General features: G+C 51.7%; 2 protein-coding genes across 9 annotated transcripts in view; one reads left to right on the forward strand and one right to left on the reverse strand.

Moving 5' to 3' along the window:
• Window positions 1-3,459, reverse strand: part of ADAR (adenosine deaminase RNA specific) — a 36,157-nt gene extending 32,698 nt beyond the window's left edge. The window contains exon 1 of the mRNA XM_045982227.1: window positions 2,989-3,459. The gene's annotated coding sequence lies outside the window, so the exon portion shown is untranslated. The remainder of the gene's footprint in view (window positions 1-2,988) is intronic.
• A 65-nt stretch (window positions 3,460-3,524) lies between these two features.
• On the forward strand, window positions 3,525-11,618 carry LOC123927567 (translation initiation factor IF-2-like). 8 transcript variants are annotated; one of them, XM_045982251.1, is made up of 4 exons: window positions 3,525-5,111; window positions 6,757-6,883; window positions 11,083-11,248; window positions 11,350-11,618. In XM_045982251.1, the coding sequence occupies exon 1, from the start codon at window positions 3,630-3,632 to the stop codon at window positions 4,758-4,760; it is 1,131 nt and encodes a 376-aa protein (XP_045838207.1). In that variant the 5' UTR covers window positions 3,525-3,629; the 3' UTR covers window positions 4,761-5,111; window positions 6,757-6,883; window positions 11,083-11,248; window positions 11,350-11,618. The 8 variants fall into 8 exon arrangements, with proteins under 8 accessions (XP_045838207.1, XP_045838206.1, XP_045838210.1 ...); XM_045982250.1 differs by lacking the exon at window positions 11,083-11,248; XM_045982254.1 differs by lacking the exon at window positions 11,083-11,248 and having other exon boundaries at window positions 3,525-4,908.
• Window positions 11,619-15,996: the final 4,378 nt, after the last annotated feature.

The following is a 15,996-nucleotide window of genomic DNA, read 5'->3' on the forward strand; positions in this document are numbered from 1 at the left end:
ATTTATTAAGCACAAAGTAGTGCAGGCACTGTCCTAGGTCCTAGAGAAATAAAATTCTTTTCCTCATTACTTTCACGAAGCTGATGTGCCAACGAGGAGAGACGGGCAGTAAACAAACCACTGGTATCAGCTGGTTCACGTACTTTGGAGGAGGAATAATGCCAACCCGGGCTGGCAGCGCTCGGCCCTACACAGCGCTCTGTCCGGTGTTTACCCACGCATAGGAGGGAAGGGGCCTAACTCACTGATGGGGGTCCCGGACGGCTCCCGGGAGGGGGTCAGTCGGATGAAGCTGGGGGGTTAGGGCGGCTGCAGCGGCCACACGGGAAGGGTCAGGAGGCTCCGGGTCGGAGCCACAGCACAGCAACAACTCGACGGACACACAAAACCAGGGCCGCTCGCTCCAGTCAGAAGGCTTTGGAAGGGCCTGAGAGAGGCGGGCTAAGGGCGTGTGCGCGCACACACACACACAGTGGTCACCCCGTGCGGTGGTGGAGGGACAGGACTGGGCCTGTGACGCAGCCCTGGCCAGCCACGGGACCTGTCACTAGTGATGCCGCTGTCATCAGTCTACAATGCGGATGAGGACCGTACAGTCACCGGCGTGGGGCTGCCGGGGCTCAGCTTTTTCAGCACGTCTAGAGAAAGCAGCAGGAGAAAATGAGGCCAATAACCAAAAAGGGACAGAGAAAGGCAGGGCAAGGTCTTCCCGACATTCTTTCAGCCTTAGGATCCAGCCATACCTGAGGCTCATCTCTGGACTTTCTAGTTAAGTGATCGCAGGGGGCTGGGGGGACTCTTTTTTTAGTTTACGGTTGGTTTCTGCCATTCGCAACTGGATGGACAGACCTTTTTCTTTTGTGGAAAGAGATTCACTGTGTACATGGTGGTGATGGGGTACAGGGGCAGTGAAGGATATATTGTGGGAGACTTTCTCCCAGCACGTTTGATAAAGACAGTGAGATAGGTGGCTCTGAGGCATCTGGGAGGGCAGAGAAGCAGCAATGACAAGTCCGGGGAGGGGCGGGTTGTAAGTTTCAGTCTACATGGGTGAGTAACGTAAACCTGTGAGTTTCTATAACTCACTCTGGGGCCCTAAGTCATCTTCGGAGAACACGGAAGAGCTGACCACAGACACCGAGGATACCTCTGTTTAAAACCAGCTTACCATCCCACACGAATGCGCATCAGCCACAGGCCTCGACCAAGTATTTAATGTTGCCACAAACTTAACATTTTGAACTCTTTACCCTACACCAATCACCCAGTGTTCTCCAGAAAACTTAGTTCAGGCAGCTAGACCCACTACAGTCCAATTCTAACAGATGTGAAAGCAAAACACACTGCTGTGTGTTCTGTAGTGACCTCGAGAGATCGCTACAGACACCCAAGGCTTGGACCCTCTGCTTGCAAGTTTGAAAGCTCTAATCAGCTGGTCACAGATAATAACAGCGGTCTTGTCTGAAATACACCTCCTAATCTTTAAATCCGTGAATAAGAAAGATGCTCACATAACACCGTTATCATATAAGAACAGCTTAGGGAAGCCTTTGTGTATTAAGCAACGGGTCTCATTCTGGCAGAAATAACAATACCTCAAGATTTTTTATTCTTTCTAAAGGTAATTACCAAATACCTACTGTGTGCCCACAATCCCAGCACTGTGTGCCCATGAGCCTTTCCTTTTTCTCTGGGTGAAAAGGCCAAACCTCGGTTCACATCTGGACAATGCTGGGTACAATGTAAAATAAAAGATAATTTATCACCGAACAATTTGAAATATTCTTTCAGTAAATACTGGCCCTCTGAGCTCTGCCTGCGCCTCCCTTGTCCCGTGACCCCAAGTTCATGTGGCTACGACTCTAGTCACTAAGAAATAACAAGCCTGAGAAGCTTGGGTTCCAGTTCCAGTTCTGCCGTTGACTAGGGCCAGGATTTTGGCTGAGACTTCTGCATCTCAGCAGCGGGGATATGCTGATTTATTGCATGGGGTTGCAGGAGGTATTAAATTAGTGGATGTAATGTGTTCTTCTTCTTCTTCTTATTATTATTTATTTATTTGAGAGAGAATGAGAGAGAGAGAGAGACCATGAGAGGGGGAGGGTCAGAGGGCGAAGCCAACCCCATCCTGGGACCCCGGGATCATGACCTGAGCCTAAGGCAGACGCTCAACCAACTGGGCCCGCCAGGCGCACTGATGTAAAGTGTTCTGTACAGTGTCAGGCACATAGCAAGTGCTCAATAAAGACAAGCTATAATTAAGTGAGGCCTTAGTCTCTTTTCAGTTCTAAAATTTTATGAGGTCTCTAGTGGAGAGATTATGGATTTTGAGATTCCTCCGCCTACTATCCCCCCAAGTCGGCTTCATCACATCTGGCAAAATAGCAAACACCCAAAGAGCAAAAAGTTCGCCCCTTCTCCATCGGCTGTACCCAGGGGCAGCCTTCAGCGCGAGAGCAAGTTCCAGAGTCCGGGTCCCGTACCCTTACGAACCACAGCGGGACACTTCAGATTCTGACAACCCCCCTGCCAGGTAGGTGTAACGACCTCATTCGGTCAGTCCGGCCGAGGCGGAGTTAAATAACTCACTGAATGTTACCCAGACGGCAGACCGCAGACCTGACTCCAAAGTCCATGCCCGGTTCCACTCCTACTCCTCGGCCTCCCCTACAGCGAGCGCGCGACTGTGTGCACAACGAGGCAGGTATTCCGGGGCGATGGGAACGGGCCTTCTTCGGCGCGGCGAGAAGCCGGCAGCGTCGCTGGTCTGCTCGGGTGCCCCTGCGTCCTGCGCTCCCCGTGACCTCCCCGGCCTCCCTGCCCCGCAGCAGCACAGGCCTGCGCGCGGGTCCGCCGGCCGGGCAGCCCAGCCTCCGCCGCCTCGGCCCAGCGCCTGCGGGGCTCCCCCGCGCCCAGGCACAAGCATCCCGGGCGGAAAGGCGAGTCCCCCGCGTCCGACATCACGCGCGGCACCTGCGGGTGGCTTACCCTCCGGCGCGGCCCGAGAAGCCGCCGAGCGGACGCAGGGCGCAGGGCCGGGCGGTGACGCAACTGGGCCTCCTGCAGCAGGGCCCGGCCGAGGCACCGCGCGGTGGCCGCGACCCGCAGCGGGCGGTCCGCGGCGGACGCCCACGCCTTCCCCGCGGGAGGCAGGCAGGGCGCGCGGGCTGCCCCGGGGCTGCGGAGCGCGCGCAGGCGGTCCCGGCGGGGAGGCGCAGGGCGGCGCGGCCCCGGACCAGCCCCGGGAGCCCCGCGTCCGGCCGCGGTCCGCGCCCAGGGCAGCAGCGCCGGTGGTACCCAGCCGCTGGGCTCCGGTGGCACGCGCGCCCGAGCGTCCGCGCGCGCACCCGGCGCGCCCGAGCCCGCACACGCACACGCACGCGCGCGCACGCGGGAGCACGCGCCCGGACGCACGCGCACGCAACCCCCCCGGCGCGCACCCCCGGGCCCCCTCCCCCCGGCGTCCCTCTCCCTCAGCAGCTCGGGTGGGGAAGCGGGTGCGGGGAAGGAAACGGCCTCCTTACCGGCTGCGCTGATCCTCCGGGCCCCGGCCCGACCCCAGACGCTGCCACGGCCGCGGACCCTCCCCGCCCGCCCCACCACGTAGCCGCCGCCGCCGCCGGGAATCAATGGCCGGGTCGCCGGGTGCTGACGTCACGGCGCGCCGGGCGTGGGCGGCCCCACGTGACCGCCGCGTCTCTCGTCCGCTCGGCGGCGGCGGGGCTGTCCCTGCGGCTGCCGTCGGGGCTCGCCCGGGCGGGTGCTGGGCCGGGGCGGCGGCCGGGCACCCCGCGGCCGCGCCTGAGCTGCGTGAGGCTCCCGCGCTGCGCCCCGCGCCCCCGGCTGCTCCCGAAGGCGGCGCCGGTGGACACCGCCCGCCGGGCCTCCCCGTCCGGCCGCCCGCGCCGAGCCCCGCCGGCTCCGAGGGAGGGCGCGGCCGCGGGGCCGAGTGCGTGCGGTTCCGCGACGCTCTGGTCGCTCCCTCTCGCCCGGTGGCGCTCGCGGCCGCGCCCTCGCTCGCAGACGGGGTCCGGCTCCACGCAGGGTCCCCGCGGGGCTCGCCCGAGGTCCTGCCGTCACCGCCGGAGCGACGCCCAGAGGCCGGTGCTCGGCCGCCCGCGGGCCTCGTCGGGACGCAGCCCGCCCGGGAGCACCTCCTGCCGCCGCCGGCACCGGCGCTCAGACCCAAGAAGGTTCCTGGCGTTTCTCGTCACTGCCCCGGGGGCGCGTCCCTGCAGGGCGGCGCGCGGGGCTCGCTGCGACCGCGTCACTCCCGTGTCCAAGGGGCCGCGCTCCCGCCGCCGCCCGCGTCTTCGCTGCTGCTCCAGACTTCGGGGCCGGGGGTCTCACGGCGGCCGTACTGGCGTGGCCCCGAGGTTAGCGCGGCGCACTCCCCGCGATCCGTGTCACGTCCGGGCTGCGCGCGATTCGGGGCGCGTGGAGCAAGACTGTGCCCCGAGGTGGCAGGAGCTTCTCCGGCCGGCTGCCCCTCCCGGACCTGGACCATCCCGGGACCCCCGGCATCCAGAAGAGGAGGAGGGCAAGGAAGTCTCCAGATGGTGACCGCGGGCCGCAGCCCAGCAGGAAGTCTCCGGGTCGGAAAGCTCCGAAGGGCAGCCTGGGTGTGGCGGCCTCGCCCTCACAACCACGGGCCTTACCCTGTGACGAGCAGGTGTTGGACGGCGTTTCCCGAAGTGCACAATCAGCTCCAGAACAACTGGTGTAGAAGTTTGCGCTTGGTACCTACTGGCAGGCGCTGAACTTACAGGCCCCAATGGCTGCACAGGAACGAGTAACCTGGGGGCCAATACGCAGAGGCCGTCCTTGGCTCACTTTTATGATACCCAGTTCGTGTCTTTTGCTCCTTTTTCTTTACTGGATTGTACTGATGTGTTGCAAGTTTCATAGGTGCCTTGTTTTTTCACCTCCTATCTTGATAATTACACGTCGTTAACTTTGAGTTTATAAACTGTTTTCCCCCATCCTAATATATATTAACTTACTCTTCTAAAAATATTTAGTTTTGCTTTTGACGTTTGAATTCTTATGCTCTCTGGAATTTAACTTACGGTTTTCCTTTCTACACACAAATGTCTCTCCGCCCAACCCAGGTTTGTTTTTTCTCTAGCCCCGCTTTTCCCAACTAATTGTCATGTCAGCTGGGTCATATAGTAACGTTCCGTTCATGTATGGCTGAATTTCTGAACTGCTTAGTCTGTTCTCTGGACAAGTAAGATAGCTTACTTAGTACCCACGCCACACTGTTCGAGTACCATAGCTGTATAAAAGGTCTTGATTATTCAGTAGGGCAGATCCTCCTAAAGTTTCTTCTTCATTTTATATTTGGGCTATCCTTGGTTCTGTGTTTTTCCATACGTATTTTACAGCAAGCTTGTCAAGTCACACAGACATATGCACTGGGCCTGTTGGGATTTTAATTGGCGTTGCATTGAATATACAGATCAGTTTGCGTAGAATTCACATCTTTATGATTCTGAGTCTTCAAATTCATAAACAAGGGATAGCTATCTCTTTATTGGGTCTTCATTTATGTCTTCCAAGTAAAGGTTTATTGTTTTCTGTTTCCAGATCTTACACATTTTGTGTTGGGTTAATTCCTAGATACTTTGTAGTTTTTTTGCTATTGTAAGTGATATCCTTTAAATTGACACTTTGTAATAATTTATAGCTAAAGTAGAAATAAGTAGGAGTTTTGTAAATTGTGGCTGGATAGAAAAGTTTGTCATTGGTTTCAGTAATTTGTCTGTTCTTTCTAATAATTTGTTGATTGGGGTTTTCTGTGTAAACAATCATTGTATGAAAATAATGTCAGTTCCAGTCATTTTGCTTTTTATTTTCCTTAAAGTATAACACTGGTTAGGACCTCTAGTATAACGTCAGTAGAAACGGTGATATATTCTTGACGTTCTTGACGTGGGTACTTTACTTGATCCTGATTTTGAAAAGGAAATTTAGAATTATTTTTTAGGTTTTTTGGTAAATAAATTTAGAGCAGTATTTTTATAGGCTTTTTGTAAATCCCTTTTGTGAAAGAAGGGTCCTCTTTTTCCTAGTTTACTGAAAATTCTTTATTTTGTTTTTTTTTAATTATTTTGAATGGACATTGCATTTAATCAAATTTTTGCTTTGGCTATTGAGATGATCATATTTTTCTCACCTTTTAATATATTAATATGGTAAATGCCGTTTATAGACTTCCTACTATTAAGTTATCCTTGCTTTTTTTTTTTTTTTAAGATTTTATGTATTTGAGAGAGCATGAGAGAGTAAGCAGGAGCGGGGGAGAGGGCGAATCAGGCTCTCTGCTGAGCAGGAAGCCTGACGCTCAGCTTGATCCCAGGACTCCTGGGACCATGACCTAAGCCAGAGGCAGATGCTTAACGGACTGAACCACTGGGGCACCCTGTCCTTGCATTCTTAGGATAAACTACTCGACCATAAAGTATGACCAATCTGACATGCCTTTGTGCTCAGCTCGTATGCTGTGTAGGATTTGCGTTTGTGTTGATGAACAACACGGGCTTGTGATTTCCCTTTCTCATTTTGCCTGCATCTGTGTTTGAAGGCTCAAGGAATGATAGAAGGAGTGTTCTATTTATATGTCCTCTGGAAGAATTTGAATAAGATTGGAATGCTCTCTCCCTTCAACTTTCGGTATAATTCACCTATAAAACTGTAAGGGATGGACGTTATCTTCGTGGGAAGATATTTATTTGTTTCTTTTTCTTGTTAAAGTAAACTCTGAGCCCAGGTTGGAGCCCCAGCGCAAGAGCAAGAGCTGCCCTGTGGGCCGGCTGAGCCCCACGAGTGCCCGGTGGGCAGACCTCACTCGCGATACTGCCGTCATTCTGTTAATACTTCCGTGAGTGCTTAGATATCTTGTTTCTCCCTGAAGTGGTTTAAGTAATATGTTTCTAGGAATTTTCCCATTTCGTCTAAGCTTTAACATTTATTGGCATGTAGTTGTTGGGGGTCTTCTCTTCTCAGTCTCTCCTGTGTTTGCAGTTAATTTCTTCTTTTTCACTTACAATATTGCTTGTAGTAGACGGTGTTACTGTTCCCTCAATATCAGCTCCCCTTCTTGGAAGAGGACCAGACATCCCCACCTATTGTCATGTGAAGTGCCTCTTGTCTACCCACCCAGCTGACCGTCACTGTAGTCAAGATGACATCTATCCAAGCAGAAACCTAAAAAGATACCCTGTGTGTTTGCCCTGGCTCTCTTGATCTTTCTCTCTTCCACAAAGGTGGCATGTCTGTACTTGGGGGTCCCAGGACAGAGAGGACGCGTGGAGGAAAGTCTGACAATGGGTCTGTAGTTGCAATATGCAGTAGCAAAAAATAAATGAGGTTTGGGATTTTGTCAGTTACCACAGCGCATCATAGTGAAAACTGACTGATGAATTGTTTATCTATATCTTCTATTATTTCTTTTCTTAGATAAATCATTGTGGAGGTTATTTTTCTTGGCCTTTTCACAGAACCAACTTTTGGCTTTGTTGATTTTCTCTATTGTATCTTGGTTTTCTATTTCATTTTCTATTTATGTTTCTGCCCTTACAATTATCTCTTTCCTTCCACTTTCTTTGAGTTTATTTTCTGCTTAGTTTTTTTGCTCAGTTCATTAATTTTTAGCCTTTTCCCCTTATATAAAAAGCATTTAAGGCAATAAGATTCCCTTGGAGCACTACTTTTCATATCCCTTGGTGGTTTTTTCTTTTTCTTGTTTTTGTTTCTTGTTTAAATATGCTCTGTGCCCAACATGGGGCTTGAACTCATGACCGTGGGCTCTGCAACCTGAGCCAACCAGGCACCCATCCTACAAGTTTTGATAGATACTGTTTTCATTATCATTAAATCATAAAATGTAAGTTTTTATTATGGTTTCTTCTTTGACTCATGAATTATTTAAAAAGCATGTTATTTAATTTCAAAATCTATGGAAATTTTATTTTTTCTTATTTTTAAAGATTTTATTTATTTGACAGAGAGAGAGCACTCGTGTGCAAATGGAGTGGGGGCAGAGGCAGAGGGAGAAGCAGACTCCCTGCTGAGCAGGGAGCCTGACATGGGGCTCCATCCCAGGACTCGGGATTATGACCTGAGCTGAAGGCAGATGCTTAACAGACAGGCACCCAGGCACCCCAATCTATAGAAATGTTAAATTAACTTCTATCTACTTGCATTGTGGTCAGAAAGTAGTTTTTTTTTTTTTTTTAAAGATTTTATTTATTTGACAGACAGAGATCACAAGCAGGCAGAGAGGCAGGCAGAGAGAGAGGAAGGGAAACAGGCTCCCCGCTGAGCAGAGAGCCTGACGCGGGGCTCGATCCCAGGACCCCGGGATCACGACCTGAGCCGAAGGCAGAGGCTTTAGCCCACTGAGCCACCCAGGCGCCCCAGAAAGTAGTTTTTGTAATACTCTTCTTTGAAATTTGTTGAGTTTTGTCTGCTTGGCTCGCCAGTCATAGATAAAGGTGGTAGATTTGTCAGTTTCTCCTTGTAGTTTTTATCAATTTATACTCTATATTTTAGACATATTTCATTAGGTGCCTATATATTTCGAATTGTGTTATTATAATTTTGGGATAATTAAATCTTACGTCATTACACAGTTATCTCTTTTTAATTCTTTAATGCTCTTTATCTTAAGGCTTAGATTGTCTCATCTTAATATGGCCAAACCAACTTTCTTCTAGTGAAAATTTGCTTGGAATACCATTTTGGTGCTGTTATTTTCAACCTTTCTAAGTTGTTTTGCTTTAGATTGCCGGATTCTTAAAAAATCTTACCTGACACTCTATGTTTTGTAACTTGCAACTTTTGGTTCACATATATTTGTTGTAATTCTTGATATATTTAGTCTTTGATTCTATTTTACTTTTTTATTTCGCCATGTATTTTGTTTCTGGCTTTTTTTCTTTTTTGCATTAGTATTTTTGGATTAACTGAATTCTTTTTTTTAAACTTTATTTATTTCAGAGAGAAAGCATGGAGGGGGGAGTTGGGGGAGAGCAGCTCAAGTATGTTCCACGCTGGGCGTAGAGCCTGACGTGGGACTCAGTCGCACAACGCTGAGGTCATGACCTGAGTGGAAATCCAGAGCATGATGCTTAACCGACTGAGCCCCCCAGGCGCCCCTGAGTTCTTTTTGAAACCTTTTTTCTATTCCGTGTTTTTCTTTCTTAAGATCTGGAATCGCGTCTTTTTTTTGGGCTATTCTTGAAAGTTACCGTGTATCTTAGTTGAACAAGGTCTAAAGGCTCCAGACGCAGGGCTGATGCTCTCGGGCCGGTGCTCACCTCTGACGAGCACAGGACTGTGGTCTGATTGTGTGAACGCCACACATCTGTCGTCCTCAGACGTCTGCTTGGGTGCTCGTGCAGAGAAGGAAGTGGAGCCGGTGAGGTGCGCCTACAAACCAGCTCCACGTAGTGCCACGGGGATGACTCAGCCTCACGGCACCAGCCTCCAAGCAGCCGTGCGAAGTCTGTCTCAGGGAAGTCTGCCTGGGGAGTATTTTAAAGACACCTTCAGTCACTCAGTAAACTCTCTTGGGAAGGAGCGGAGGAACCTCCCTGCAGACTCCTGTTTTCCTTCTGTCGTGAGGGTCAGCTGCCCCGCCCTCCTGTGTTGTCCGGGTGTCCGTGTACACGTGTGTCCGTCGGCATCTGATGACTCCGCCTCAGGGGGGTGGCACGGGGCGGGGGACAGGAAAGGTGCATCGCGGTGTTGGCAGGAGGAGGAGGTCGGGTGTGCCTGCATGAGTGTGGTTGGAGTCTATGCCGACACGGGCCCAGCCGGGCACCAGTGGCTGGAGCCGAGGTTGTGGGCTCTGGACAACGGGGAGGCCAAGAGGCTGAGGTGGAGCCATGAGGAAAACTGAAGAGGGAGACTGTTCTCAAGGAGGGAGCAGCACTTCGGAGACACAGTTACGGGGAAAACCACCAGTCCCTTAAGAGATGCGGTAATAGGGGCACCTGGGTGGTTCCGTGGGTTCAAGCCTCTGCCTTCGGCTCCGGTCATGATCTCAGGGTCCTGGGATCGAGCCCGGGATCGAGCCCCGCATCGGGCTCTCTGCTCAGCGGGGAGCCTGCTTCCCCCTCTCTCTCTGCCTGCTTGTGATCTCTCTCTGTCAAATAAATAAAAAAAAGTGGGGGGAGAGATGCGGTAATAGTGATTTCTCGCTGAATGAGGATTCCCTTCATGTGAGCTCCTGTAAATGTGCTTTTACTTTTGTGACTTTTCTGTCGTCTGCGGTTGGATAACCATGAGTGCGAACCCATGGCGTTGGGAGTCAGTAGATGTAGAGAAAGCAGGCTGCCGGGAGTGTGTGTGGGCGTGGACATTCTCGCTGTGGTCCTTTGCAAGAGACAAAACGAAGGCAAAGAAAAGCCTTTGAAATGGCCTTTCTCAGCAGCCCTCCAGGAATGTTACTAAATACGTTAAGACGTCTGAGAGAGCCAGATCAGAGTGCTCTCTTGTTTTCTGAGGGTTCTCAGAGGTATTACTGGCAGAATTTTTCATGTGAGAGAGAGTTCAAGAAATACTTCTGGGTGCCCTTAAGGGCTTCCTTTCTCAGACTCACTGAAGTAGGTGAGAATAGATAAAAATCCAGCAAACCTGTTTCAAACCAGAGTGTATCAGGTCAAGCACAGTTAAAACGCTGGGTAAAGTATTTCTAGAAGGTCCGTCTGAAAGCATGGAAAACTACCAAGACGGCACAGCCCGTGTGGGCTAAGACGCTGCAGGAGAGGGAGTCCCATGGAGGGAGACCAACGCTCGGCCCCACGTGAGCTCTCTGCCAATTCCAGCGTTGAAGCTGAGAGGATGAGAAGAGCTTCTGGAAGTTTCACAGGGGAGGTGATACCTGGAGTTCAGGGCTCATCGGTGAGAAGGGGTCCTGGTAAGCATCCCAGGGTTCCTCTTGGACCCCAGGAGGAACAGTGAACCAAAATAGCCTCCACTCACAAAGACTGAAATCCAGCTTGAGTCTCCCAATCTTAGGTTTATTTTATTTTTAAAGATATTTATTTATGTATGTATTTATTTATTTGACAGACAGCGAGAGAGGGAACAGGAGCAGGGAGAGCGGCAGGGGGGGAAGCAGACTCCCCACTGAGCAGGGAGCCCGACGCGGGGCTCGATCCTAGGACCCTGGGATCTGACCTGAGCCGAAGGCAGACGCTTGACCGACTGAGCGGCCCTCGATCTTAGGCTTATTCAGGTGGTTTGTCCCTACCTTAACCCCTTCTATAAACAACCGTAAATCTCTGGGTGAACATAGTCCAGTGCTTCAAATGATCTCTAACCTTTTTTGTCCATTAGGTCCAGCACTTAATGAAAAACAGACCTAGAAAACAGTGGCCTTACCCAAACCTTGGAGAGAAGCCAGATAAAGAGAGCCCCGCAGGAGATGCAGGTCCTAGAGTCAACACACGCAGAACTACGGTAACGAGTTCTTGTGTTCCGGAAATTAAATGATAAGTTGGACAATTTCAGGAGAGAACAGGAGACTATAAAAAAAGAACCAAATGGAAACTCTAGAACTGAACAGTACCATGAAGGACACTAGTAATAAATGGGCTTAACTGTTATTAGCGTATACGAAATAAATGCAGTAACACTAATATTGCATGAAGGAGTTTTAATGTCAAGAGCAAGATAGGAAATGAAGAGGAGTATTCCTTTTATTTTTGAAGATTTTATTTATTTATTCTATAGAGCTAGAGAGAGAGCACAAGGAGGGGGAGCAGCAGGCAGAGGCAGAGGGAGAAGCAGGTGCCCTGCTGAGCAGAGAGCCCCATGCGGGGCTGGATCCCAGGACCCTGAGATCATGACCTGAGCCGAAGAAAGATGCTTCACCGACTGAGCCCCCCAGTCGCCCCTGCAGAGGAATATTTCATAATGATACTGAGGTCAGTTCATTAAGAAGAGATAACAGTATAAAATTAGTAAATACCTGAGAACAAAACATCAGAATATAGAAGACAGGAACAGTGATAGTAAAGGGAGAAAGAGAGAAGTGGTCCGTCGAGGTGGGAGACTCCAGCACGCCTCTCTCACTCACCGGAGGACTGAAGACAAGGCACAGCCGGTAAGTGTTCAAGTGCCAGAACATTCTAGAACATTCGCCACAGTTGGCTACATGTTAGACCGTAAAGCAACTCAGCAACTGTTGAGTGATTGAGATCAAACCAAGAATATCCTCTGGTCGCAGAAGAATTAGTTGAGAAATCAGCATCAAACAAGAGAACTGAGATACCCCAAATGTTCAGAAGTCGAGCAACACGTGTGTGAACGTGGCGGAGTGACCTGGCCGCAGTGGAGAGGATCGCGTATTTGAACTAACTATGTTGAAAATACCTACGCTTGTAGGAGGCAGGGAAAGCTCTGCTTGAGGGAGAATTTGTGACCTGAAAATTGATCGTGCGTCAATGAAAGTACAGAATACGTGCCATGCATCTGGGTCACAATAGACAAAGTAGGAAACAAGGAAGGCTGAAAATTAGTGATGTCAGTATCCATCTTAGGAGGTTAGAAACGGAACAAACAACAGAGTAGAAGGACCGCGATAATGCAGAGTACGAGACAGAGCACAAGTCACAGCAGACTCCGTAAGGGTGCAAGTCGTCCTTTGAAATAACTGATAAAATAGAGAAAAGCCTTGGGCCCACGTCAAGCCCAGAGGAGCAAGGCACAGAAAACCAGCACCAAAAAGGGGACAAAGCTGTGACATTTCAAAAGGTCCCCGGAGATCTAACGTGCACCCGAGACTGAGGACCTCAGAGGGTGACCTGGAGAACCCCCGGTGTCCGTGTCTTTGGATTGTTTTTCCCCTCTCTTAAGCGTGTTCAGATTCCCCCGGTGAAGAACCTTCCAGTTTCCTGCCTGGAGGCACAAACCTGGTTGCTGGCTTTCTGGAAGTCGAGCAGGGCGAGAGGGCCGAGGCGTCTTACTGCTCAAAACAGAAGCTCTCCCTGTATCCCTCCGTCCTCCTAACAGGCGCTCTCGCCTCTGCTGGATCTGGTGACCCTAGACCAGGTGCGAAAGCTCAAGGCCCCCCGCTAGGGAGCGAGAGGCAGCCCTGGGGGAAGAGGGAGCGCAGACGGTCGTGCCATTTCTGCAACAGACTCTCCGTCAGGGTTTCGTCTCGGCCCCCGCCAGTCTCCCCAGCGGTCCCGGCGCCCTGAGCGGCCGAGGTGGGGGTTTGCTGCGCAGCCGTCTGCCTCCTGCACACAAACCTTTTCCCCAGTCTGTCTCTCACCTCCCAACCCGGCCTGTGCTGTCACGCATTGCTTGCATGTTTTTAATTATAATGAGGTCGGATCTGTCCACATCTGCCCGTTTCCTGTGTGCCGTGTCCCGCCCGGTTCGCGGGGGGAGCCGCTCTGTCCTCCCTTCACCCGGTGACCGGAACCGTCACAGTCACGCATCGTTACCTGCTGCAGACTGAGTGTCCGCGGGCACGGAGCGCTCCGTGAAGATCCACTGACTTCGGAAGGTTCCTGCCCCAGCACGACCCCTCCGTCGCTGTCCCCCTTCAGCCCGCTCCCGCCTGCCCTGCAGGGTAACGGAACCCTCGTTTCTCCCCGCCTCCCTCGGAGCCGCTAGGATCCTGCTCCAGCCGCCGTCCTGGCCCTACCCTTCGTCTCCTTTCCCTGCAGCTCCAGCCTTAGAAGCGAAACTGTCGTCATTGTCCTTCCTTGTTTGTAACGTGGTCTTCCCCGAGAATCTGACACGTACAGAAGAAAATCTTAGTTGACTTCTACTCCCACGCCCCAGAGAAAGGCTTTAGAAGCAGGGAAGCGAGTGTCTGCTGTGGCGGGTCCACTGTGCCTTGGGGCCAGCAGAACCCCTTTCTGGGATGCATCTAAGGTCAGCCGGGGCTGCTGCCCTCCCCAGGGTGGGCCTGGTTCCCCCACGCGGCCGCGGGGCCTTCCCCACCCCGTGAGGGGCTCGGGAGGCTTCCCCTTGCCGCCGCTGTGATGGAGGACGGCTGCGAGCTCAGCCCTTCCAGAGGCCAGCTAGTCCCCGGGGGAGCGAGCCAAGGAGGGAGGGATGACGGCGAGCCCTGCCCTGTGAGGCCCTGGGCCTGATCTGGGGCGAGCGACGGAGAAGCGGCCTGGAACCAGCTGCCTGGGACCTGCGTTCCACGGGTCTTCGGTTGAGTTTGACAGAAACAAAGCAAAATTGGAAGTGGAAGAAATACTGACCTTGAGATACAGCTTTCTTGGAAACAGTTTCTAGAAGGTCCTTTAAAGCCAAACAAGACACATAGTGAAAACGTTTCGGGGTTGAGGTGAGCGCGCTCTGTATTGACCGCGAGGCACCTCAGTGAACAAGTTAGTCACTCGTCTCAAAAACTAAAAGCCGCCTCCGATGTCTAACCAGTCGGCCAACAAACATATCCCCTCACATTTGTTTTCTTTTTAAAGGAGAACAAATGTCTCTTAAAATGTAAGCCCTAGGCCTGCAGTTAGGTCACTCCAAGTTACTAGGGGAGAAAGTCGTAAGGAGGAGACTGATCTATAAGCAGAATATTCTTTTATGTTAAAAAAAGATCCACTTTCAGAAAAAATAAAAATGCAAAACAGGAGAAGAAATGCTAGCTATCGGCTGCGAGGACCTGAGGGGAACTCACTCAATCCCAACGGTCCCTGTGTCACTCAGAGGGTCCCCTCCCACTCTCCTGTCTTCAGCCAGTGAGGACTAAACCAATTCTCAGTGTGGTCTTTGTATCCAATTTCTTTTAATGTCCCAATGGTTAAAAAACACAACTTTTCTTAGAGAGTCTTCAGTATTTTTGGATGAAGCTTGAAGCTACTTCGGCAGCTGGCACCAAATTTCTCCATTTTGTTCCAGGAAGAACGGTGTTCTGTTGGGAGTAGCGTCGTTACCACGCGGAAGCGCCCGTCTGTGTCTGAGGCCATATTTAACGAAAGCAAATCTACTTTATATCACTGTCGTCCCAGCCCAAGAGTGTAGGAGGCCACCCAGCGGATGTGTGGCCTGTTTACGGTTCCATCGGCTTAGAAAGAATCACCCCCAAACCAGGCAGGTGTAAGTGGCTTTGGGGCGGGGCTGAGGTCCCCACTGAGGGCAGGCTGTGGACCAGCGACGCAGGGGAGGAAACACTTGCACTCATGTCTCTCAGGCCAGGTTCGTTGTCCGAAGTCTCTTTTACCATACGCTCCCCTACGACTCTCTGATCAATGGGGCTAAAATACTTCCTTGGGTTCGCGCAACAACCGTAGTTACATGTGTCTTTGGTTCCTTTCTTATTCTCCACCCCAGCAGTCTTCCTGTTCACTTTTCAGTCTGGCAAGTCACCGTGCTCAGCTGAGGGGAGATTCCTGGGTAACAGGCACAGGGAAAGGGCCCTGTTTCCGGGGCCTCAGAGCCTCTGACCGGCTCTGCTGGGTGCTCCTCTGGGACCTGCTCTGGCCATGTCCTGAAATCGCCGGGGTCTCAGTGTTCACAGCTCTGTAACCAGGATAATGATCTCCTTTTGCTCACGGAGTTGCTGGGAGGATCACATGGTGTAACAGCTGGAAAGGACTTTGGGAGTGAAAAAGTGCTAGATAAAATCGTCGCTCCTTACCCCATAGCACCCGAGCTGTTTCTGAAATAGTCCTTCATTCATTGTAACTTGTCCACCTCGTTACCAAGATTCTGCTTGTGTGTGACTTCACCGCTTCCCGCAAATTCGGTAGTGACTTCCTTACTCAGTTCCCGGGTCCCCACCACCACCACCGACAACCACAACGAAACACAAACCCAGGCACTGGGATGAGAACACGGGCAGTTTCGGGCATCCAAGGGTCATGTGTTTCCCGCATGGGTTTGGACCTCAGGGCGAGCCAAAGCTTCCCTCCTCGCCCACTGCTACTGGTGAGTAGTGTTTCAACAAGCAGCACCGCTTCCCAGAGAGAAGCCTTTCAGGGGCTCCTTTTGGGGTGCCGCAGCCCCTCA

The sequence above is a fragment of the Meles meles genome, chromosome 17 (genome assembly GCF_922984935.1).
Source record: "Meles meles chromosome 17, mMelMel3.1 paternal haplotype, whole genome shotgun sequence".
In the NCBI taxonomy this organism is placed as follows: Eukaryota; Metazoa; Chordata; class Mammalia; order Carnivora; family Mustelidae; genus Meles; species Meles meles.